General features: G+C 40.0%; 3 protein-coding genes across 3 annotated transcripts; 1 reads left to right on the plus strand and 2 right to left on the minus strand.

The window, feature by feature from the left end:
* The first annotated feature begins 1,688 nt into the window (after positions 1–1,688).
* si:ch73-54f23.4 (zinc-binding protein A33) lies at positions 1,689–5,329 on the plus strand. Its single transcript, XM_046046108.1, has 7 exons — positions 1,689–1,754; positions 1,941–2,013; positions 2,203–2,298; positions 2,514–2,747; positions 3,463–3,485; positions 3,696–3,811; positions 3,893–5,329. The coding sequence occupies exons 2-7, from the start codon at positions 1,948–1,950 to the stop codon at positions 4,444–4,446; spliced, it is 1,089 nt and encodes a 362-aa protein (XP_045902064.1). The 5' UTR covers positions 1,689–1,754; positions 1,941–1,947; the 3' UTR covers positions 4,447–5,329.
* A 2,705-nt stretch (positions 5,330–8,034) lies between these two features.
* Positions 8,035–24,748, minus strand: si:dkeyp-77h1.4. The gene is made up of 11 exons (XM_046044683.1): positions 24,610–24,748; positions 14,797–14,862; positions 14,471–14,491; positions 14,061–14,330; positions 12,694–12,814; positions 12,366–12,541; positions 11,979–12,121; positions 11,330–11,477; positions 10,910–11,091; positions 10,698–10,790; positions 8,035–9,973 (listed from the first exon to the last, which is right to left on the minus strand). Exons 2-11 carry the CDS (start codon positions 14,840–14,842, stop codon positions 9,299–9,301), a joined length of 1,875 nt encoding a protein of 624 aa, XP_045900639.1. The 5' UTR covers positions 14,843–14,862; positions 24,610–24,748; the 3' UTR covers positions 8,035–9,298.
* On the minus strand, positions 17,314–19,269 carry LOC123968149 (THAP domain-containing protein 1-like). The gene is made up of 2 exons (XM_046044685.1): positions 19,001–19,269; positions 17,314–18,474 (listed from the first exon to the last, which is right to left on the minus strand). Exons 1-2 carry the CDS (start codon positions 19,212–19,214, stop codon positions 18,128–18,130), a joined length of 561 nt encoding a protein of 186 aa, XP_045900641.1. The 5' UTR covers positions 19,215–19,269; the 3' UTR covers positions 17,314–18,127.
* Positions 24,749–25,698: the final 950 nt, after the last annotated feature.

A 25,698-nucleotide genomic window follows, 5' to 3' on the forward strand; every position in this document is an offset into this window, starting at 1 on the left:
CAGATCAACAATCTTGTCCCTGATGTCCGTAGAAAGCTCTTTGGTCTTGCCCATGGTGGTGATGTTGGATGCTGGTTGTTTGGGTGTTGACAGGTGTCTTTTATACAGGTAACGAGGTGAGGCAGGTGTATTTGATGTAGATAATTGGTTGGGATTGGGGCTGTGTCTTAAAGAAAGACTAACTGGCTTGTAGGAGCCAGAATACTTGCTGTTTGGTAGGGGGTCATATACTTGTTTTTCCTCATCAGATGGTTATCAATTTTTATAAATTCATATGATGTGATTTTCTGGAATTTTCTTTGGGATTCTGTCTTTCACTGTTAGAATGTACATATGATTAAAATTGTAGATTGTTGCATTCTTTGTAAGTGGGCAAACCTGCAAAATCAGCAAGGGGTCAAATACTTATTTCCCCCACTGTACATACGTATTCCACCGTTACTATATACCTTAAAAACTGTCCAACAATTACAACTGTACACATTAATTTGATTGTTGTGATATGTATTTGATGTGACATGGTCATGGTACTGCAATTTGACTTCTGCTGCCTGCCTCAATGTTATGTCCTGTATATGCTTCAATGTAGCATTTGTGTGAATATTCTTCGTTTAGATTTGTACTGTTTTAATACATGAATCGTTTTTTTTGTGTGTGTGTGTGTGTGTGTGTGTGTTTGTCTCAATTGTGTGTCACCCACTTAGTATGTCTACTTTCTTCTGCTTAGTTTTGTTGTAAATATAATTGTAATGTATTTTATTGGATGTATGCCTATTGACAACAGGCCGGGGACAACAGTTGGAAATTAGCCGTAGAGGCTAAAGCTGCTCTTTGTATCAAAAGGGACTGTCCACGATATTATAAACAAATAAACTAAACTAAACTAAATTTAATAGCCAACGCTGATTTACAGCTGCTTTGATTCTCAGACAGGAATTGCTCCTCATGCTTCCATGATTTCATGCAGCAGGTCGTTGTATTTTATTGAATCATCCTGTCAGTGTCCCCTCCACCTGCCGCATAGTGTAGTGCACTGAGTTTGCTCAGCCCAGTCACTTGTCAGGACCCAGTAGCATGAATTATAGATGAGAAACATTTGCAGAGATCATGGTGCTTCAGTGCACCCACACCCATAGCCAGACCCCCCCCCCCCTCCCCACACACACACACGGGGGAGGGTGGGGCTATGGGTGTGGGTGCAAGAAAGAGGTACAGATATAAAAAATTTAGATAAGTGGACAGACCCGAGACACTTTTTTTTTTAGAGAGAAGAGGCTTGTAGCTGGGCAGTGGTGTGCAGATATATTCCTAGAAGGGAAGACAGAAATGCTGACTGTACAGACAATATGAAACCCAGCAGGGCACGGATAGCTGAACAGCATCTTTTAATGCAGCTACCAAAGGAGGATCCTCTCACATCCCTCAGACATTAGAGAGCCACCTAACAAAAATAAACATGCATCATCTTCCTTCCAGGCAAAACAACTGATGTTACAAAACACAATATCTCACTGAGGGGCTGTCTCTCTCCACCACCAGATTCAGCTTTGTTTCCAAAGACCCTGGCAGACAGAAATAGACTCCTATGTGTCTGCTGCCATAAATCGCTGCTGCCTGCTGACCAGCCAGCCAGCAAGCCCTCCTGGCAGCTACAGTTACTTGCCTCCCTTCCACTCCTCCTCCTTCCCAAGTCCGGCTGTGGATACTGACCTGTGCTTGTTAATACGTTTCTCTTGTTAATTTTCTACTTGGATGTATGTCCCTGTTGTTTTCATCATGCTGTCATGTGTGTTTCCCCCCTCTCCCTCTCCCTCTTCCTCTCTCTCTGTATTGTTTCATTTTTATGTCCTACAATTTGTCCCTCCCTCTTACTCCCTCCATCACTTGTATTACACTTTATTGCATGAGTCTTCCTGATTTCTGTTTTGTCCCATTTGCAGAACGGGAATGTACCAAAACCACACCAAAGACTCCAACAACAACTGCAATAAAAGCCTTCTCTGTGATCATAAGGTAAGCTTCGTGTTTTATGGTTTTCACCTGCTGCTACATTTAGAACAGCTAATATTTTCTCTTAGAAAGTTCATATTTCATAGGCAAAGAAATTCAGTTTGTAGGCTATTAAATCAGTAACAATTCTATTCCATTCCAATTATGTCTCCTGTGTGTGTGTGTGTGTGTGTGTGTGTGTGTGTGTTACAGGAAAAGCTTGTCCAGGCTATTAAAAGAATCAAGCACGAGGTAGATGAGTGCAGAGAAGCAGAGAGAGAGACGTACATAGAGTCAGTTGAAGTAGAGGTATTGTTGCTGCATTATCAATCCTCATCTTTTTTTTTAAATACACTATTTTCATACACAGTAATTCCAGTTTAACACAAATTAAATGAGTATATACGCATAACAATTCTGCTAAAGACAGTTTTTAAAAGGATTGTCCATATTGTTATGTCTACACACTACATTTCTTTAGTCACATGATAACTGACATAATCTTTTCCCATCCCGTCGAACAGAACTGTTTTGATGCCTTGGAAAGAGAAGTCAGAGCAGAGTTTCAGAACCTCCATCGTTTCCTGGATGAGGAGGAGTGGAAGGACCTTGAACGACTTGGGAGGGAGAGACAGAAGCAACTGAAGCAGCTGAAGGAAAGAGAGAAGAAAATAGCAGATCAAGGGAAAGACCTGGAGAGAGCAATCACAGTTCTCAACAGCAAACTGGCTGAAGACGACAGTCCTAAACTGCTCAAAGTGAGGAAGCGTTTTCACTACAAAAGAACATCTGACTTTCACCAAAGTTTGGCTTATTTTTTGGCTTGAATAAAGCCTACTGTAGCTATACAAATGTGGGTTGTGGTGATGGGGAAGATGTAAATTTGGATGTTGAGCTAATGTGTGAGCAAGGACAGAGAAGGAGCTGGAGAACAGTTTGGCCTAGCTCCATAAAACATTCTGGAAACCTCTTCACACAATAGCAGAGCCGTGCATGGATTTATCCAGGGTCATGCGAGCATTCCCATGGGCCCGGGAATAAACATTACTTGTGACCTGTCAAAATAACTGTCTAAAGTTGTTCCTCCTGTTTGGACTCCTTTGAGCTGCTGGGAAACAATGTGACTCTGCAGGTTTGCATCAAAGGGACCCAATGCCAGAGCTGCAGTGCAGTTCGCTGCTCTGTGCCTCTTCATTGGCACTTATGTGATCAATTATAGACACTGATTGGCTAAACAGTTGACTTGCCTGGTTTTGCAGATCAAAATCAATTTCTCATTTAAAAGTGAAAGGACAAAAGGCAGTCAAGGCATTAGTCAGCAACTCGGAAGGGCAGCTAGTCTGTGGGATGTGGCTTGCATTTGGAGTCCAAACAAAGACAAATGTTTGTGGTAATGAAACATTTCTGTCATTTGAAAGGGCTGTACACTGTTATTTTAACCAACTACTACCCAAACTGTTTCTCTCATTGCAGGAAATCCAAGATCTCATAAAAAGGCAGGTTTTCTCATAGACTCTTTTCAATAAATTAACAATTTCTATTTTCCCCACATCTCATTAATCTTGAGTGCACTCATGCTTGGCATTGCCTCTCATTCCTGCACACACATCCATCTCCATTATCCCCACTGTGGTGCGTCTACCAGGTTGACCAGGTCTCTACCGTTCATCATTCAGTCCTCCCCTCTTCCCATTTTGTCAAAGCAGGTCTCAGGTCAGCTTTGTTCTTCCAGCGGAGGTGGACACGGAGGTACGCTCCGGCCAGTTTGTGGGGCCCATACAGTACAGGATATGGAAGCGCATGAAAAGCTGCCTTTACCCAAGTATGTTCATATATGTCAACTGATACACAAACATGCGAAACAACTACAAAACTCACCTTATTGATCTCCATTTGCCTACAGATATTACATCAGTGACCTTTGACCCTGAGACGGCCCACCCTAATCTATCCCTGTCTAAATCCTGCACCTCAGTATGGTTTGAGGAGGACAAGGACACGACGGATTGCCAGGCCAACCCACGACGGTTCCACTATTATTACTGTGTGTTGGGCCATCAGGGCTTCACCACAGGACGACACTACTGGGAGGTGGAGGTGGGACGTAAAACAGCGTGGAGATTAGGTGTGGCACGAGACGATATCTCAAGGGGGGAGATGGCTGCTAGTGGTACATCCAGTGGCCTCTGGACCATGGCCCTGAAGGGCGGATCTGTCGTAGCCTACACTGACCCAAAGCCCACTAAGGTCAACGTGTCTGTCTCTCTTGTCCGCATCGGTGTGTTTTTAGACTGTGAAAAGGAGGAGGTGTCTTTCTATAATGCTGTTACCATGGCGCCCATCTACACCTTTACTATAGGAACGGTCATGGGTCCTCTGTTCCCCTTCTATAATCCATGTGACTTGGATGACGGGAAGAACATGGCGGCAATTAAGATCTTTAACCCTTCAATATAATAAGAGACTGTTCTCACCAGCTTGAACACTGATGGTCAGTAGAGCTGATATTTACAGCACAAATTGTTCATTTCGTATTAGCAGAATAATCATTATATTTAGAACTGAAACGATTAGTCAGTTATTAAGCTAGTCAACTGAAAAAAATTTATTAGCAAATATTAGGATTATTAGAAGAATAGTTTTTAAGCAAAATTGTCAAACATTGGCTGATTACCGCTTCCCCAATTTGAGGGTATGCTGCTTTTCTTTTGTCCTATGTGAAAATGAGTTGAATATATTTGGGTCTGGAGCTGTTATGTTGGAAAAAACAAGCTATTTGAATATTTTTGTAAATTTTTGATGGACATTTTATAGACAAAATGATAAATTTATTAGTGATCGAAAAGAATGGACAGATTTATCAATAATGAAAATGATTGTTAGTTGCAGCCCTAATTATATAAAATACTTGCAAAAGAAAACGCCTTTCGCCCAGTGTCAGCTGGGATAGGCTCCAGCCCCCCGCGACCCTGTACACAGGATAAGTGTTTGACGATGGATGGATGGATGGACTTGCAAAAAAAGTGTTGTAAATAGAGAAAATCCACTTTCCAAAAAACTGTTACTGTAACTACAAATTAATTTTCTGTTTAAAGTACATCTTCTTCTCTTACTGTGATTACTTGAATGGTTTAGAGTTTGAGGAAAATAAATGTAGTATATATATATATATATATATATATGCATGATAAATCTTTAACTGGTGCAGTTGTATTTGAAAAAGAGTTCAGGAAAACAAAGCATGTGGAAGGTTGTAATTTGCAGCCAGCCTGGAGCTTCAGGGTCCATGGCAGGTGTTAACAGCGTTATGATGTTACTGTTTATAAATATCTCTCTTGTGTCTGTTCTGCTTTGATGTGTCCTGGCGAGGTTATGGAAGCTCAAAACGAGGCAGTGGGATTAGTGGCACGCAGGGCCTGAGGGGTGAGAAAGTGGCGCGTGACACTCAGAACAAATGATGGCTGACATTGAGTGAGATGAGTCACTGAGAAGGAATGGGCAGCTCTGAGACAGAACTGTCCTTCTGCAAGTCTTCTTGCTCGGCGAATAGGAAAACAAACACAACAAGACAGAAAATGTCATAATCGCTTGTTTATTCTTAGTATTCCTTTAGACATGAAATAACGAAAAATCAGTTTTCTTTACAAAACATCTGTGTAGGTGTTGTGCAATAAGGGAGCACGGAGAGAACATGAGGGACGTCACACCACACCCAGGCCAGAACAGCAGAAACAAACAGAGAGGATCAGGGCAAAGACAACTCACATAGTGCAAGAGGTCCCGATGGTATTAAAAGCAGTGGTTTCTATTAGTTGGTTATCAGAGGTGGGTTTGAAACCATTTAGATGTAATAACTCCAGTTCCACTATAGGCTGAGCCTTCTTCATGATGCTGGTAATGTGTAAACCAAAGGCTTGTCCTCCCCACCACCCACTATCTGCCTCTCTCACATCCCTACTCACTCTGAGTGGCTTGGTATTATAATCACTGACAATATACAGTAGTGGTAGTGCACAAAATATGCTGTTTTAGCAGTCTCTCATCTTACCACAACATGACCCCCGAGTGTTGCCCACACAAAGCTTTGTCATTCGTCTGCTGCTGTCATGAATTCACTCACATACTCCAATTGTGCCACACACTTGATAAATGAAATGGTAAAACATCTTCACTTTACAAAGAGAGCACACTCAGCATTCTTCTGAGTAGCATATCTACCACACATTATCATCATAAGCCAGTCACTGCTATCACTTTGTTCAGTCAGGTGTACAAAACAGCTTTCAGTGTCTGTGAATACCATACCTATTAAGGAAAAGGTGCCATCAGGAGTGTTGATTAATGAGAGAATACAGGTCAACTATCCAATATACGTGTTAGGCACTAAACAAAGACAAGAGTCACTCAAATATCTCAAAGTTACACTATCTTTTACAATAGTTTGTGGCTTTAAACACATTCACACTCATGACAGCACATGTTTTCTTTATATTGCAAGACAATTTAAGCAGGCACATGAATACCTTACTCACAACAGATGGAGAAGCACACATATACATACATACAGTTATTTTAATCTGTACAAACTGCGTATGCATAGACTCAGCACACACAAACACTCATAAACCAATCACACGCACACATTATGTGCATTATAGGCGCACACACACTTAAACACAGAAAACCTGAACACACAATGGTCGCAACATTAAAACATCACTCCTTTGGTCACACACACAGACACAACTTTAGGACAATAAACGCCTGTTACTCTGGACATGTTGTGGGCATGCTGCAGTCAATGCTTTAGGTGACACAGGTTAAACATTTTAATACCACATGTAAATACTGTGAGAGATGTTGTATGCTTTGAGTATCATCAGGTTGGAATGGCAATAAGAGCAGATAATTGATCTAAAAAGATCTCATATAGTCTTGATGGATTTTTACAATATTTGGTTCTTAAATGAGTTCAATAGTTTTAATGAATATTAGTGTTTATAGTATATAGTACTGTATGTGTATATATTTTATGTTCTGGATTTAAAGTTGGCGAGTAGTTTCTTTATTTTTGAGTATAGTATAACAACCATTCTATGCACTAAGAACATTCAGGCTTAAGGGGGTTAAAGTGCCGTACACATGCAATATTTACAAGGCTAGAATGTGTGTGTCTGGTTTGTGTATATTGTATAAAGACAATTTTCAGTATTGAAAAAATGGGTTTGTGGTTCCTTCACAGATCCAGGCTAGAAGGATGAGGCATATCCAGTGTCGTACATGTTCTACATTAGAATGCCTTTGTTCAAGTGAAATACAACTGAATATCTAATATTAAGATCCAGTAATAAACTGGAAATGTGTCCAAAACATCGAGGCCCCTTGATTTAAATTTTTTTGTTTGTTTTAGTTTATATATTATATTTATTGATCTTAGTATCAAATCTGACATCTAAATGTATCTAGTCATATGGCTTTTTAAAAGGTAAGACATCGCCTGATATTAATTTACTTGTAAGAAAAACCTATAAGTCAGGAAAGCTAGTAGGGCTGAACTCCAATAGTCAAAGATTCAATGCTTCGATGGGCGGAGCCTGATTCAGTCTCACGGTCGAAGCTTTGTAGCGAAACAAGGATCATGCTATTTTGGCGATATAGGGGTGCTCAAACTTCTGATTTTACATAGAACTACTAGTTTTCTCCCAATAAGTTAATGTACAGCATATTACAGTATACAATTCAACATTTAATGCTGTAAATAAACATGTAAAAAGAATAAAACTTTCAGTAAATGTTTTTAAAAGTGCGTACATAAATCTAAAATTGTAACCCTGTCCCTGGGTCGTCAATGCGCATGTGTAGGCGTGGCGTAGCGTGTGTGTGTGTGTGTGTGTGTGTGTGTGTGTGTGTGTGTGTGTGTGTGTGTGTGTGTGTGTGTGTGTGTGTGTGGTGGCGGAAGAGGAACACTTGCTGAAGAGACTGAGACCCAGCTTCACTGGTGTTGTGCTGAGTTGTCAACACCTCGCAGACTTTCGGATAATTTATCACTGTTGATGAACCACACAAAGAATATTTGATCGTTTTTAAATAGCCGGCTACTTGAAATTGACCCACGAGGAACAGTGACTTGCATGAAGTTGTCGGCAGCAGAGCAAGCATGCAAAACTCACACAAGACCGGTGAATGACAGGCGAGAGAGAGAGAAGATATCTTCATTTTAAGAAGATAAAAATGATGAAGGAAAGCAGAGAAAAGAGGAAGGAATGAGGGGGAAGGATCAAGGAAAGAATGACAGACAAAATAAGGTGGGAAGGATAAGAAAAGAAAAAGCAAACAAGCATGTTCTCACTATTTGAACTTACAAGATGTTTTCATTCAGTATTTCACCTTTGTAGAGCTCAATGTACAGTGGGAACATAGCGGTCCCAAGTGTCTGGAGTTGCTGCTGGCATGAGCTTCAAATTAAACTGCAGGAATAATGGGCTTTTTACAGAGCCACAGGGAAATCCAGATCAAAGACAGTAAAGTGGTTGATCCAGACTTGAGGGATCAGTCTGCAAAACACATTTTAATCATCTGAGATATCCACTGGGAGTCTGAATCTCAGTCTCAGAGACTATAAATAGTGAGGTTAGTATTATTAGTATGGTTTCTTGTGTGGCTAAAGTTGTGCTTTTTTCTATATGTGAAAATGTATTGCAGATGTTTGAAGGCAGAGGACTGGCACAACTGATAACATCCACAATTCAGCTATGTACAAAATGCCAACAACTGAGTGTTGTTTGTGTGAGCAAAAGGTCTTTCATTTCCATTTTGATGATGTCAAATCAGAAGAATGACATCAGGCATTTTAATTTAGGTTTGAGATGAAATTGGCAGAAAATGTCATGCAGTTGGTTTTATCCACATGCTGATACAGGAACAAACATCTAAATGGGAATTTCTAGTATGGTCTAGTTTAAATGAAATGTTGTAAACCTTTTTGGCTAACTCACTGTGTTAGAAAAGACCTTATGTTGACTTAACATTTTAATTGTAGTGGACTTAAATGTTTAACAATCAACAACCGCATTTGTTGTGTGAAGTTTTTCTGAATCAGAAAGTCTCAAAGATTACGTGTTAGTTATAGACAAGTGAAATATTATTATCAAGTTAAAACTGTGTTCAGGCATTAGACTTGTTAAACCAAGGTCCTTGCCCCAGTTTCAGTGGTTTCTTCATTATTTGATAGGGGGTGTCTGATAGTCTACAGTGGTGGTAGATAGAGAAAATCTGTGGGGCTTCTCTTGGATTTTTGCAGGGGAAGTTCTCAGGTGGTGGTGGTTGAATCCTCAGCCATAGTGCCGTCTTTGGTGGCCTCCAGTGCGGCACCACTGGATTTCAGCTCCACTTCAGGGGTTTTAGGGGGAGCCGCTTTTGGAGCTGAGCCTCCAATAATATCAGCATGATCTGGGCTTGGTTTGGAATCCGGGCCTGGCTCAGGTGTACCGTTGGTAATAGGGGGCTCAGGTGTGGGAGTCAGGGCACTCTTACTTTCAGGTGTTGGAGTGGTGGCTTTTGGAGCAGCTGGTTTAGGCTCCGGGCTTGGGATGGGAGCAGGCTTCAGATCAGCTGGACTCCTGGCCTTGGGCTCAGGGCTCGGGGCTGGGCTAAGCTTAACATCTGCTGGTTTGGGCACGTCCAACTTTGCTTCCACTGGCTGATCAGGGGTTGTTTTGGCCTCAGGTGCTGGGAAGGCTTTAGTTTCAACTACAGGACTGGGCTTAATTTCCATAGCTGGTGGAGCACTTGGCTTGAACTCAGCAGCAGATGGTGGACTTGGTTTGGTTTCAGGGGCAACAGAGATGGTTACAGCTACAGAGTCTGAGATTTGATCAGGGGCATCAGTGTCAGTGTCCAGCGGGAGGGCGGTGTTAAAGCCAACTCCAGAGTCACTGGTCTCCAGGTTGTCAACCCCGACCTCTTTAGAAGAGACCTCCAGACCCTGTTCAAAGAGACAACAAGGTAAGGCAAGTTTTTTTGTGCAGCGCTTCTAAATAACAAGACAATTCAAAGTGCTTTTCTTGAGAAATGAAAAGGTGTTAAGACAAGATATAACAGACACACAAGGCAATATAAAGGGAACATATAAATAGGATTTAAAAAGAGTAAAAATCATTTTAAAAATACAAGATAATAATAAGCTAAATTAGAATAAAACAAGGGAATAAAAATCACAGCTTAGGCTACAGTGCAATGCAAAATACCAATGACTAGTCTGAAATTTAATTTAATAAAAAGGCAGTGGCAAACAAAAAAGTTTTAAGCCTAAATTTAAAAGAACTTAGAGTTGGAGCAGTTCTCAGGTTTTCTGGGAGTTTGTTGTTGTTAGTTTTAACTCTGGGGACAGAAATTAGACCTGTCCCAGAAGACCTGAGAGGTCGGCATGATTCATAACACAGCAGCAGATCAGAGATGTATTTTGGACCTAAATCATTCATTGCTTTATAAAACCAATAGTAATATTATAAAATCAATTCTTTGTCACACAAGAAGCCACTGCAAATATCTGAGACCTGGACTGATGTGATCCACTTTCTTGAGGACTCTAGCAGCAGCGTTCTGAATAAGCTGCAGCTGTCTGAACGCAGAAAACAGCATAAAAATGGAGACATTATTAAAACTACTCAAAGACTCAGCGTTAAGACATATATATTACATATCTTTACCTTAATGTCTACCTCAGTGCTCTGAGATTTCTCAGTATTGTCAGCCTGGGAATGCTTAGATTCCTCACTGAGTTTGGTGATGTTCTTGACCACCTGTGAAGATGCACGCAAAACAATAGTCAAAAACAATAAAATTCATTATATCAGGATACACATCATCATCATCATCATCATCATCACCACATTGTCAGTTGTATATTTGTCCCTCCAACCTGTCTGAAGGCCTCTCCCTCATCTTCTTTGCTATCTTTCTGGGCAATCTTCTCCAGGGCAGCAGCCCTCTTGGCCCTCTTCTTCACTTTGATCAGGCAGGACAGCAAGCAAACCAGCAGAAGGAAAACCAGCAGGCCCAACAGGGCAATGATCGCCACATACAGTGACTCCAGCTTGTAGGCTGCATGTAGGCATGGTGGGAAAGGTGCAAGAAGGAGAGAAGTGGGAGAGTAAATAATTCAGCTGACCTTTCATTGGCGTGTTAAAATTCTATTGCATGAATACAGTAGACAAAAGAAAGGGATTATCCTTTCTTTTTACCCACAAAACAATTATTTAGGCCCTACTATGTTTTGAGCAGCAATTTAGCCCATTTTTAAATCATTCCTTCTCAGCATCATCCCCATCCCCATCCTTACGTTGTACTTGCAGGTGGATGCTGGACACAGTGAACCCCAGAATGTCAGTGATTTTGAACTGGCCTGCATCTGCACCCTTGACCTGATCCAGGACAACCAATGAATCCTCCAAAGAGAGACGGCCCTCAAGACCCAGCTCAGTTTGGGCCTAGAATGAAAAGACTGACATTGAAACCCTTAACTGCACAGCAAAGAAGCTGAATGAATTGAATTATTTCATTTAGTTGACTGATGAGAGCCTAACCAATGAAAAATCACATTAAACAGAATGATTGTGCTGTGAGAAATAATGCCTCTGCTGTATTAAGTGTATTAATATGTTTGTTTCAGATAGGGTAGCCCACTGCTACAATATGAATTTGAAACCTATTATTAACCGCACATATTATATGTTCATATAGAAAAGCATTCATTGTACATTTTATAATATATATACAGTACATCATTCTTTATATATATTTTTTAATCGGTTATAAATGAAGTGCAACCTACAGCAATATCCCCCACCTCTGTTTTAATGGTGATTTAGTGATTTAAACGTTAAAGCCCTTTTGATAATAATATTTTTTTTTGTCTATATCTGCTATAAAATACAGATAATAATCACAACAGTGGTGGGGCGAAAAATAAAACAATAGGCTTCAGTTACACTTGTAAATTCTCCCTTGTCCAGCAGCAGACGGGGTGTAGGGTCCTTTTCGGGTGTGTAGTAGAGCTGGACCAATGAGCTGTTCAGTATCAGGTTGATTTTCAGCCTTTTACCATACGGCAGGGTCACAAAGTGTTGATGCTCTGAGGCACAGACAGGCAGAGGAGAAGCAAGGACGTACAATACATCACAGCTCTGTTTACAGGCCCAAGGATCATATAAAATGCATTAGCCTGCTTGAGCCCATTAACGTTTTCGTCTGTAAAAAGCCATTAAGGCAGACAAGAGGAGCGTTATAACTAGAAAGGAAACAACAACATCATCCTGACGGAAGGTCAAGTATGGGAGAGGATAAAATATATGATCTGTCTTCATTTGGGCTCTCACCTTTGACGTTGAGACACACTTTCCTTCGGATAACACCTTTGCCATCCCTGATATTGTAGCTACCTTCGTCCGCACCAGTGACAGCACTGAGGGTGACGTGGCGCTCGCTGACACTGATTCGACCCTCGTAGCCACCCCTGGATATCCCTGTGCTGGTCAGCAGCACAAGACCAGGTCTGCAGGAGGTAAAGTCAAAGAGGATGAACTTTCCCCAACCTTTTCTTAGTAGGTCTAAGACATGTTGTCCCAGTGCATGTACATCATGGTAGGAAAATGTCAGTACTGATTCTGTTGGGGAAAAATATCAGTATAATTTTGCTGACTTTACCTAGATGTCAGGTTGGCCTCCACAGCAATTGGCTTGTACTCCATGGTGATGGGAGGAGTCACCCCTGACAGCGGAATATGGTAGTTGTCTCCATATTTAATAATCTGCTCATTGGAGCAATCTAGAGGGTAAAAGCAGGGTGGTTAACAGCTTGTTCTTCAGTAAAAAAGGAAGCAAGAGGTTTAATTACAGTAGACAGGAAATTGTCTGACGAGAGAGAGAGTTTATTTGCTGGGGGTGAATGAAAAAAAATATAGAAATAGAGTTTAAGTGAGAGAAAGGACAGATGGGGTGAAGGGGTGAGGGAACGAGAGGACGGGGGAATGGCTTGACAGATGTGGCAAAAAGGGGGGCAGATTGCACAGAAAGTAGCACTGATCCAAATATATCAGGGTAACTGATGAAAGGGTAGAGATACAAACCAAATAGAGGGGAAGACTGTAAAGACAAGATAAAGAGAGGGAAACAGCAGGAAGGGAAGGCGAGAGGAGTGGGTTGGTAGTTAAAGAACTGCATAATTACTGCCTGGCAGCTCCTGCATGCACTCACAATCTGAGAACACACACACACTCATTACACACATTACTCCCTCCATATAGCACATCTTCCACATATTGCTACACTGCAGTCGCCTTTATCCATGCTGGGTTTGAGTCCACTCCTCCCTCTGAGTGTTTGAATCACTCCCTCCTTCTCTCATGTTTGTGTGTGTGTGTGTGCATGTGTTTGTGTCTAATCTCATCAGAAGAGTCCAGAGTCAACACTGCTGAAACTTGTAACGCTGTGAGGACAAACAGGATGTGTAACTGAGAGGTTTATTCGGCTGCTGACTGAATGATTAAAGCAGGAGAGATGACAGCTCTTGGACTACTCTGACTGATCAGATATTAGAGGCTTATTCTTCATGATGGGGTTGTGTCTCTGATGTCATCCAGCGTTGGAGTAAGTAGTCAAATCTTTTACGTAAGTAAAAGTAACTATGCCACAATGTGAAAACACTCCATTACAAATAAAGGTCCAGCACTGAAAGCATTACTTTATTAGTACAGAAGTATTATCAGCAAAATGTACTTAATGTATCAAAGTATTAAATGTAGAAATTTGGCTTATTGGATTAATGAACATATGCATTCAATATATATATATATATAATACTATTAAATGTATAGTTTATAATATGGACCTCTGTTTAGTGTCACAGACGATGTAAACCAAAAGGAAGTGGCACTAATATGAATTTGAATTTTATGAATTTGAGTTTTCCAGCAGATTTTAAATTGGTGTTTTGAATTGAAATCCAGATTCTGCCTGTGAGAGTGTCAGCCATGAATGAAGTTGTGCTTCATTACACTCATGTCATCAAGTACCTCGGACTACAAGCGTAATGCGTCTGATGTCCTCTGGCTTGTCTAGATTCTTGATGGTGTACACGCCCTCGTATCCCTCATCTACAGAGTTTATAATGAGGTGTTGGGCGTTGAGTTTGACCCGATTGTTGACCACAGTGTCTCCCCGCATCAAGACTAGATCAGCTGACCTCGGAGAAGACCTGTTCCGAAATGTGACCTCTGAAGGAACTGGAGGCAGCATGATGTGGAAATTCTCCCCATGGAACAAGGTCACTGAGTCCTCTAAGACTTAATGATGGACAAAGGACAGAGGAAGCATTGACAAACACGTTAGAGGGCAAGAAAAGTCAACAATTTATAAGTGATGAGAGAAAAAGTCAGAATTATATCTGATGCTATATATGATGCACTGGCAAACTATGTCTTACCTTTAATGGGAGCAGAAAGAGCTGTATACAAAGAGATACCAGTAATATTAAGACTTTCATCAGTGAAACTGCAATCAGTGTCTGAGTCATGTCTTCTCTATTAAAACAATTGTAGATCAGTCTAGACATATATAACATAGTTGTCTATTAGAAAAATTCAGAGTTCCAGTACTTTCAAACTCACCATATACTTTTAAATAACACTGTGTTTCCTGAGAAAATAATACAGTGTTGCACGAGGAACACTGAACACTTGCATTGGCGGAAAGAGAAAATTTCCAGATCACTACGGTAGGAAACAGCATTACTAATTTTTCTTAACATACCTGTGGTGAGCAGAAAGCTGAATGCCATCACACTGACTTTCGCCATCCTGGCTGATTCTTTTGTGTCTAGACAGAAAAAAGGATAATGTATGTTCATAGAAAGGCAACATTATTTTATTGCCCTTAAAATTGTACATACACTGCATCTTACTTTACTTTTATATTTCTCTATGTTCTAAATCAGTAGAGAGGGGTTATTAGAGGACATCTAGGTGACAGATATTGCTCGACCTTGTTGAATATTAATATCAGTTTTCAGTCACGTGACATGCATTGTAAAAGCAAAGGTGAGTACTACCGTTAAGTAACGTTAACTGACACTAGATCACGGTTTGCACTGCATGCACAGATGATTCCTGGGAAAATAGAGAGCCAGATAGCTTTCCCAAAGGCCCAGAGAAAGAGATCTGTTGATGGGCGTGGTGTCCTCCCCCCTGCCAAGTTTCCACCTCCAACCCCAGATGAATGCACATCATTCTACAAAATGTTTCATCTATCGGAAGACACTGAATATCAACCTGTAAAAAGCCCCCATTTTGTCTGTTGTCCCTGGCCATGCAAAGAGGTACATACCTCGGGCCATGCAACTGAACATCCCTGCACCCCTAAGCAAATATCTACAAGCCCGAGTACAGGTCGCTGTCACACCAAGTGCTGCAAGTAAAGAGTGAAGAGGTTTTTACAGGGTTAAGCATAACAGAAGAACAGGTCAGTCAGTAAATATGATCAAAGATATGAATGTCAGGAATATCACAGGCACCAGTGTGGAAGAGTTATCCACAGAATTCAACATTTCTAATGATTTGAATAAATGTTAATTCATCATTGTTTATATTTGTCACATATTACAAACTTGTTGCATGCAATAGAAAGGAAGACGTGACTTCAATCAAAATGTGCCAAGTGGTTTGACCAGAAGGCAGGAAGGGTGACTGCATTAAACATTAGTGCTGCCTGCCACACGAGTCCTGTGGAAGCAGCGGTCTCCCTGCTGAAGAACCTGTGGCGACCCTGTGGCCTATAAGGCCCCAACCAACAACACACCACACTCACTCAGGTATTTACATCCACACTGGATGACAGCAGCACAAAAAATACAGAATTAATAATAAATCAGAATTACCAAGTAGAAAAAAAAATTACATCTTCATCTACAAAACTCATCTTTCACAGCATAGTAGACTTATACAAAAGCACGCCTTAAATCTACGTACCAACCACTTGCAAAGTAACAGGTTTCAAATCAATCGGTCATGCAAGTAGTCCACGTGTAGATTTATGCATTTTTTTTGCCAAATGTTGTGACAGGTTAGTATTTTAAGGATGTATGAAAAACCTTTCTGCACATCACCATGTTCCCCCTCCCCATCACTTTTGTGATTTACATCCCCTTACATTCTCTTGCTGGTAAAATACAAATGATTAGGATAGGGCTGCAGCTAGTGATGGTTTTCACCTATAATCTGTTGATTATTTTCTGGAGTAATTGATAAACTGCTAATTATTAATAAATTCAGTCAGAGGAGTAAAGAAACCAGGAAATATTCACTGTTTGAAAATAAAGAATGTGGACAAGAATTAGTCAAAACAATTAACTGATTATCAAAACAGTCGGTCATTTATTAAATAGTTGACATTTATTTCTATCATTGGATACTTAAGGTGTACACGATTTTTTCTGTTTTCAGATGGGGCAATGAACACGCAAGTAAGGTAGTTGAGGAGTATGCCAAGACAATGGAGAGCCACCAAACAAATCTCTCTATGAAGGAAGGAAGGACTGGTCATCAACCCTAAATACCCATGGTTAGGGGCAACCCCAGACAGCATTTTAACATGTGACTGCCATGACATGGATGTGTTCGAGGTAAAGGCACCCAGCAGCCTTTAGAAGAGCACTTTACTGGAGGAAAGCAAAGAGGACAGCACATTTTGTCTTCAAGAGGTTGAGGGTAAGCTTTCATTGAAGAGGGACCATCAGCACTTTTATCACAACACAAGCGAACTACTGTGACTTTGCTGTCTGGGGACTAGGGGGTGGAAACAAAGGGGAAATCTACATTGAGAGAATACTGCCTGATACTAACTTTTTTGACACCATATGTAAAAAGGTACACGCATTTGTCCAGAAGTGCATCATTCCAGAGTTAGTAGCAAAAGTGTTTACAGGTCCTATTCTACCATTATCACATACCACCAAACCATCTGAAGGCATAGCCTGTTACTGCTGGGTCCCTGTCCTGACAATAGACTTGAGTGTAAGTAAGGAATCTGTAAAAGACAGTACATTCACAAAAGTTGCTTGAAACTTAACACTACACATTTGAAGATGTCAAGTTGGAAATGCAGCGAGTGTATGCGGGAGATCCAAACAAAAGAGGGATAACAGAAAACAACGTTTCAATTGTTTTATTCAACACAGGCCACATACTTTATATATAAATTCAATTTTTTGTACAAAAATGTTGACATAAATAAATGTAAAAATATATAAATATGTAATAAACATTTGCAAGTTATACAACAATAGAACTGTGTAAAACACACAAAAAGCAATGTTTTTTGGCAGGTATATATATACATGTGCATTACCCTGGATTTGTGTTGTGCAAATATATTGCAGGGAAAGAGTATTTGTATATTATATAATTGACAAAATATAAAAGAATAATAAGAAATATGTGCAATATGGCAGTTTGTGAAGTGATATATATTTTTGACTTTTGTATATATACAAAATATTTACATTTTATTTACATGTGCAAACATTTACAGTATGTATCTGTGTCAGTGGGGGTTCCGTGCTTTGTTAATGGGACCAGAAATAGGACACAGATTATTTTATTCCATGTATTACTTGCTTTTTTCCCTAGCTTTTTTAGAAAACCGTGTTATTGTCTGGAATTAATGACTGTTGAAATTATTTTTTTAACTTTGCAAACAAACATCAAATTAGTTATTTATCAATAAAAGTATGAATTTATCAGTGACATCTCCCATCATTATTTCATTGATGGAAATAATCAATTGTGTACCAACACCCATTTTAATGTTTGGCCCAAAGGAACAACTGAGGGAGCCAAATTTGTCAATGCACAGCACACATGGGCTATTTTATCTAGAGGTGTTAAGACCTTTTGGGTGTTCAGCTTCACACATTTGAATTCCGATTGTACTTTGAAGTAAGGTGTACCCATTCCTTGCCTCACCAATAACTCTCTCAACATGGATCCGTACTGATGCAAGTCCTTGTGTGGACTCCAATTCCACAGGACCAAGATGCTTTTTCCCTTTGGTAAAGGCTGGGATCTTAAGCTCAGCATTGTACAGATTAATCAAACATCCCTAATTTAATAATGTCTCTCAGCCTTTGATTTTCCTCCCTGAGCTCATTACATTCCCTTTGTAATCTTTCCATCTTGTCCTTACATGGTCTGTTGTCACACTGTTGTTCTTCCTCAGCAAGTGTCGCCAGCTCAGCATCAGGCATTGATGACAGTTCTAGGAGGACATCCACTGCATCTTGCCTCTTCTTCTCCTCCACCCTCCTGTTCTTCATTCTGTTGTGCTGCTCATACCTCTTAGTGTCTTTCTTTCTTTTCCTCTTCTTAATGGCTGGGGTGTGTGTGAAGATGGATGGTACCCAGTCAGGGGACAACGGGTCATCAGATTTAGTACCTATAATAAGAGAGTTTATGTCCAACAACTTAAAAAAAGAGCCACTTATATATGTGATATCATTACTGTAGACTAGCTAACCCCCCTCTCTCTCTTAAACAAATGCTAACTATTCAAACGGAAAGTCAAATTTTCCTTTAATTAATTTTTTTATTACAACCTCAATTCCAAAAAAAGTTGGGATGCTGTGAAAAACGTAAATAAAAACGTGTTAAGACTAAGTATCAGTCTTAACACAAGCCTCACATATTGTCTTTGTTTTACATTCAGCTGAATATCGGTGTAAAGGGATTTCCAAATCATTTTATTTCAAATACATTTTGAGTTTACTTGCGTCTACACAACAACCCAACTATTTAACTTAACGTAGCTAACTTTAACTCAATACGACCACTGCAGTTGGTCGCCTCGATAAACAACAAACTATGTCAAACCGATTACATAAAGGTGTGTGTTTATGGCAAAAAATACAATAATTATTATACCTGTATATAGGCTACTTGTGTTTAACGTTACTTGAGCTTACCTTGGATGAAGTGTTCGTTGCAAATACGTGTATATTTGGACGGTTGCCACTGTTTGCCCTCCCCGGAGACAGAGGTAATGTTACGTTTAATGGCACAAATCCACAATCTCCTCCTCTCTGGGTTTTCTTTATCGGACGGGATTCTGTAGAAACACAGCCCAGGCTTGTCTCCTCTTCGATTAGTGCACCCGACAGCACAACAACTATCCGGCATTTTGGCAACATAAAAGCGACAGACTCAAAGTAAATGTATCGCTTGTTCTTCCTGGTTGGCGGGCAGCTGAAAGTCTTTCTGACCTCCAAGGGGCGTGTCCCTTGGAACGTGATGTCATGTGATGATATGACTGAAGCACCTACCGAGGCACACACGCATTGCGCTCCACACTCTTTGAGAAGCTGTGGTTCAGTGTTTCTTAGTTTGATCTTGTCACTTTTAATTTAGAGAGACAGTTTGGGTCCGTGTACGTTCTGATTTTGACTGACGTTTGTTTTTTCGTTTAAACCACAAAACGAAGAAACGGGGAAAAAGAGAAAAGTTCTCCAGTTTTTGGTTTCTGAATCCAAAAACGAAATTACGACTAAACCAAATTCAAATAATGGTCCGATTTTGGTTTTTTGAAATTCCTGTTTTTATTTCTCCGTTTGAAGATAGACGTTAAGTAAAGAAAGACAGGTGGGCCAGGTGACCCGGAAGTAAGAGTACAGATATTAAAATAAAAGCCAAGCTTTTAGAACGGCTGGACCTGTAGCATTATGCAGCACTAACATTATACCAGGGTGATGTTAGATGAAAATAAATAAATAAACCTGGACCGAGAGAAATACGTTAGCAACAGCAGTTGATTACATGCACTATAATATTGTGCATTTATTCATGTAAACAGCAAGAATCGCGTTTTTTTAAACACATTGTTTGGTGCAGTACAGTTGGTAGGCTAATATAGGTTAACCTAAGAAATTATTTTGTGTGCAGAGTTGTTACTGTCAGTGCTATATTTTTAATATTAAATTCATATTTTCCACCGTAATGTACCAAGCTGTTTCCCCTTCCTACCAGCAGGTGGCAGTATTAAATGAAGGTCTGTACTGTGTCTTTATTAAATGTTTTGAATCCAGATTACTGATATAGATGGATTTATTGTTGTTAATTTCATTTGGTTTTTGATATTTATGTTTTATTTGCAGCCTAGTTATCATCTTCATCATTCACCCTCAGCCCAGAGTTAAACCTGCATGCCCTTCTGTTCTAACCTGGTTCTAACACTGCTGTCAGCTTCTCAGCAGCTCTGACAACAAACTCACATCAGAAATGTCCTAATGTAGGCCATCTGGCCAAAAGAAGGATTTACCAGTATGCTACATAGCCTACTGTGTGAATCTTTCTTCTCCATACACATTCCAGTGTGTAACATACAACACTCCCATTGTATCAAACAGGAAATGTCCAGAACAAGAAGGGCTGCAGGGCAAGCGTGTTTTCCCACAAGACCTGACGGTTTCTGAGAAGAATTGTCCTTAATGGCAACACTGAGGGGATTATGATGAAGTGAACATCGTTCTGCTACACTGAGACAACACATCAAGAGGGTATGTGCAAAAGATTTTGCTGCAGTTTTCATTTACAAAGCCCAGGAGGAGACTGGGACCAAACACCTGCAGTGCTCACAGTCACACTTTGCAGTAGCTAATAAACAAGCAGTAAAGATTAAAGTGTCTCATTGTAACAGAGGAGACATCATAAGACATCCCAATCCTGTAGGAAATGACGAAGCATTAAGCCATCTTCAATGTCTGCCACCTGTCTGTCTTTTTATACGTGCGATTTGAACATATTTGTGAAGAGCAACAGCAGAGGGGCCATTTTCTCTCATTGTTTAATGGAAATAATTAACATTTCACAGTGTCATTATCTGACCACCAATGTTGCTGTTTCACCAAATCCCTTGTACAACCCTCTGCATTGTGTCAGCAACATCAGCGCACCACACTCTGGGCAAAAAGCCTAAAAGCCCACTGATTTTATTGTATCTGAAACAAAATATGGAGCAAAGCTGCGTCACACAGAACAGTGTCTCTTGGCAAACAAACCTTTAGTGTCCTTTGCTACAGTTATCTATATAACTCAGATTACATTGTAATTTTATTACTGCAGTCCCCATCCTTGTTTCGGGAAATTTTGCTTTCTTCTCAGGCGTTGAACCCTCGTTCGAGGACACTGCATCATAACCTTCAAATAAAAATACTGACTGTTGACCCCTGCAGCTGTCAGCGTTTAATTAATACAGCAATCTGAGATGTGGGCTTGGTTGGCTCTGAAGAAAGAGAAAAGGGAACCATGTCCATCTGTTTGTCACAGCAGTAGGCCTCAAGGAGTCACCACAGCCAATCTGGTGTTTCTACGCAAGATCTGTGAAGCAAGAAATCTAAAATCTTCTCCTTCATTTCAGTGTAATTTTGAGCATTTGAGGCCACTTTAAGGGACGCCTCATTGAGCACAAAATGCAAGCAGATGAAATCACATGCAAGCTATATTATAAGCGTATTCACACAATGTCCTTAGGGCTGCAAACCATGGGCATAGACAAATATGCCATCTGCTATCCTTCCCTGCCTCTCTCTCCCTTCACTTTGCTTCACTTTATTTTATCTTGTTGGGTTCTCCAGTTGTTCTTCCCTCTTTTCTTCCATTTTCTCACTTCTGTCACCACTCACATCTTCAAGTAGTACTTTCTACCACAATCACAAGCCTGTTCAAGTACCGGTCCTCTTCTGCTGCCTTCCTTAACTTTCCATGCCCCTGTTTGACAGCTCCGTATCATCTCTTGCTTTCTTTCCACCACATTTTGTCTTCTCAGTATGACTCCTCTCAACCCAAATCTTCCGCTCCCTACTCGGGGCATCTATCTCATTTCCCTTTTTCTTTGCATTTCTCCCTGGATCTCTTTCTACATTTATTATGTCTCTTTCATCCTCTCCTCCTCCTTATCTTATATAATCGAAGTCAGTGCATCCCACTCTGAAATCAAAGCCTGTGCCTGTGTTCCTTCTTACTTCAAACTCCCTACTTACTGGAAGGACAGACAGGTCTTTGTCCCTGGGCTTTAAAGAGGCGGAAATGCCTTCAATGACTGCAGATGTGGGGAGCCTACAAAGCAAACTCTGTCTTTACTCTTCATCATTTGTATTTCATTTTCACTTTAGTCCTTTCTATTGCACAAGTGATGAGGATAAATGGCTTTTTTTTCTATTATTATTATTATTATTTCAGGCTACAAGTGAGCTTGTCGTGAATTTATGTGGTGGATTTTCTCTCATGGAAATATAAATCAGAAAATTACCATAGAGACTGAATAAAAGTCTTACAATAATTTATTTACAGGAATAAAAAAAATGAGTATGGATTCTAAAAGAGCTTAAGAATCAGTAAATTGAACAATAATAACAAGTTTGGTATGGAAATTATAACTGAAACCAAATTCAGAAATCAGTCAATATTTCCTTAAAGATATTGCTTCTGAGGCAATATGAATTATAATTTAACCTATCTATATTACCTTAGTTCCTGGCAGACCGAGAGGACCTCTCTCTGACAGCCCTTTCTCTCCTCACTTCACTTTTTATACCCAAATCAACGCACATGGCTCAAATTTACCAGCATCACTTTTTGACTCCAATAGAGTTTTCCCAACAAATGTTCAAACTTAGTGATAAATCAAGTCATTTTTGGCTGCATGCCTGGAAATTCCTGAGTGTACAATTCCCTGGAATAATACTTTTGTCCAGCACATCTGTTTAAACATGCAAACTGTACATCTAAATAGAGAGAATCCTTAATCCTTACATATATTTTCAAATGGCATAAATGTAGAAACATTCTTGTCTTATTCAAATGTTTAAGTCTAAGTTAACCTGTAACCTTTCTGTTAACTCTGGTTAAACTCCCTTAGGCCTACATCCTGGCTTCTTGGCAACAGCCCTGTTAATTTGTTCTTTTTCCTAAACTGTTGTTAGCTACCCTGTTCTCAAATCATTAAACCCTAAATTCTTGTCATCTAAACACTTAAAAGTTAATTTCAGGCCAGAGTCCCTATAGACACGAATGTGCATGCACATACATTTTGTCTGTCCAAATATGGAGTTTTACAGAAATCATAAACGGGGTATACTATTTTCAAAGCTTACAAAATGTACACTGATATTTAGCTGGCTAAATTCCCTACAAGCTCAAATGCACATTTACAGGTGCAGATGTACACACAGGCATACTGTACATTCTTCGCAGTGCTCTAGACATTTGTAAATAATGAGGCTTCAAAAAGAAGGAAAAAAAAGGTTTCTAGAGACAGACATGTTAAAATGGCTGAATGTTTACTTTATCCGCACCACTTTCAAACAAATATGGGGTCTCCCTTTGCCGAAATGAGGTGCTTTCAAAATTTTAACACTATAAATGTCCCACTTTAATGCATCCAAACGTCCAAACTGGTAACCTCTGCATCAATATCAGATCAGCACAGCAAAAAGGCATGATGCAGGGAAAAGAGGCTCAAACAAGCAGAAAATCTTGTCTAGACAAAACTCAAACTTGTAATTTCTAAAGTTTATCTTTGGTAGGAAGCCTGTAGCTGACCTATTTTCCTCCAAAGCAGGCTGCAGTGAACTAAAGGATAAGACAGGTTTCCAACATATTGCATTGCACCTGTCAGATTCATTAAAATCACTAGACATGAGGGAGGGGAAGGGAGAGGGTGGTGGAGCCATGTGCAGTATTGCCAAACACACTAAGATAAGACCACAGAAGACGTGGAATTTGTCTGTGGTAAAGACGAGATTATAATATTGTCTCGTGCTGAGGCCTTGATGCTGCTCTGGCCACAACATATGAACAGCACACTGCAGGTGGAGGCAACACAGCCAGAGAGGCTGGAGGCTGGAGCCTCAGTAATGGATGCTATTAATCTTTGGTGTTATAATAAATGTTAACTGTACAGAACATATAGCCTATTGGACCATATAACTTCCTTATATGAAGAGAATCCTTAGGTGAATGAGATTATATGAGACTATAAAATAGAAGAGCCTATATACTTTTCCTATGATGATAATAATAATGGTAGTAGTGATAATAATATTTTCAATGTTTTCAGTTAAGGTTTATTAATTACCGGCTTAAACTGTTTTAATTTAAGCTGTTCACATAGGTATAAGGCAATAAGAAACATCTGAGATCATCTTGCATCTTACAAAATACATCTGCATTTATTTTTGACCTTCTTAATCCCACCAGAAGGCTGAGAAGTGAATGATTTGAACCTAAAATACCCAGTGAGGCCGAAGCCAGCTGCATTCCGGGACTGTTCAGTCAGTAAAATCACTGATGAACATATTATCACATACTTTCCTCATTTAAAGTGTAATGTATAGTTGGTGATAAACCTCACACCTCACAATCTAATTAGGCTAATCAGTTATCGCCGGGCCGGAACAGCCGATAAGCGCATCAACCAAAAATCTGCAGAATTTAACCCGTCACGCACCAGACAAATGTAGGACAACACATGCACACGCATGTTAGGAAAAGAAAATCACCGCTCAGAAAGCTCGCCTACCTTTAATTGGCCGGTTGGAGCTGAGGTGCAGTCAGCGCAGACCTCGGGATGCTTTCAGGGGTGAAAATCTGTGAGAATGTTGCTGTTTCCTCCCTCGTCGTCGTCTCCCTCCCTCCCAACTTCGCCCCCTTCAAGAGCAGCACTTCACGACTCGGGCTCAACATTTGGAAGATGTTCAGAATATGTCGGGCTCTGCTCACTGTCGGAGCCGCTCGACTGGTGTCGGGAAACACCGGCCACCCTTTGCCCCCCAAATTACACCTATGGTCATCTGATAGTGAGGAGATGGGGCTATTTAATGAGCTATTAGACAGGCAGTCCGCAGAGGATGCTGATTCAGCACAGAGCCTCTCGTCCATAAACAAATTAAGCCAAGAAATGACGTGCAAAGTGAGTGATGCCTTGATGTATTGCTTCGTTCATAATTTTCTTCCAAAATAAAAGCATTTATTAGATTGTTTAAAAAAAGTAAATTTCATTTCATCTAGCCAATAAGATACCAGAAATAAATGAATAATCAAATATGCACATTTCAACTTCCTTCACTAAGTACAAAAAATACCAAATCTAACTTTTGTCATGGCTCAATCTTTAAATAAAAAATGTCCAGGGGTCTCATTTATAAACGGTGCGTAGCCTACGTACAAAACAGGGCGGAAAATGTGCGTCCTGTAAGTAAACTCTGAACCATGCCTATGCATATAAAGAGGAGAAATGAGAAACGTCGACTCATGTGGCAGAAGGATGGAATGGTTTGAAATGAATAGGCCTACTATTGTGTAAAATAAATCGAAATATTACCTCTGAGTATTAAAGCCTTTCTGAATAAAAACACCCGTTTGATTGACTTTCCCTAAATTGCGCAAAAAACACACAATTTAAGATAATTTGCAGCGCACAAAAAGACAGATTTTGGATAATAAACACAAACGGAGATTCTGTTTCTGCAAAAGAACGCCTCAAATATTTTGTTACACTACATTACATTACTACATTTAAATTCAGTGAGTCAGTCGAGCAAATGCGAGTGCAGTTTCATATTACCAATAGTTATCACATGTTCGTTGCCTAGCTAAAACGCTATGCGCC

The sequence above is a fragment of the Micropterus dolomieu genome, linkage group LG03, assembly GCF_021292245.1.
Source record: "Micropterus dolomieu isolate WLL.071019.BEF.003 ecotype Adirondacks linkage group LG03, ASM2129224v1, whole genome shotgun sequence".
Taxonomy (NCBI): domain Eukaryota; kingdom Metazoa; phylum Chordata; class Actinopteri; order Centrarchiformes; family Centrarchidae; genus Micropterus; species Micropterus dolomieu.

Bases quoted from the DNA above. Each gene is read 5' to 3' on its own strand.
- si:ch73-54f23.4 (XM_046046108.1), top strand. From the start codon at position 1,948: ATGTACCAAAACCACACCAAAGACTCCAACAACAACTGCAATAAAAGC. The intron at 2,299-2,513 runs GTATTGTTGCTG...CCCGTCGAACAG, and splicing joins TAGAGTCAGTTGAAGTAGAG to AACTGTTTTGATGCCTTGGA. The intron at 3,486-3,695 runs GCAGGTTTTCTC...TTGTCAAAGCAG, and splicing joins ATCCAAGATCTCATAAAAAG to GTCTCAGGTCAGCTTTGTTC.
- si:dkeyp-77h1.4 (XM_046044683.1), bottom strand. From the start codon at position 14,842: ATGGCGAAAGTCAGTGTGATGGCATTCAGCTTTCTGCTCACCACAG. The intron at 14,492-14,796 runs GTATGTTAAGAA...CTTTGTATACAG, and splicing joins CAGCTTTCTGCTCACCACAG to CTCTTTCTGCTCCCATTAAA. The intron at 12,815-14,060 runs GTACTTGATGAC...TTTACCCTCTAG, and splicing joins CATTACGCTTGTAGTCCGAG to ATTGCTCCAATGAGCAGATT.
- LOC123968149 (XM_046044685.1), bottom strand. From the start codon at position 19,214: ATGCCGGATAGTTGTTGTGCTGTCGGGTGCACTAATCGAAGAGGAGAC. The intron at 18,475-19,000 runs GTAAGCTCAAGT...CTCTTATTATAG, and splicing joins CAACGAACACTTCATCCAAG to GTACTAAATCTGATGACCCG.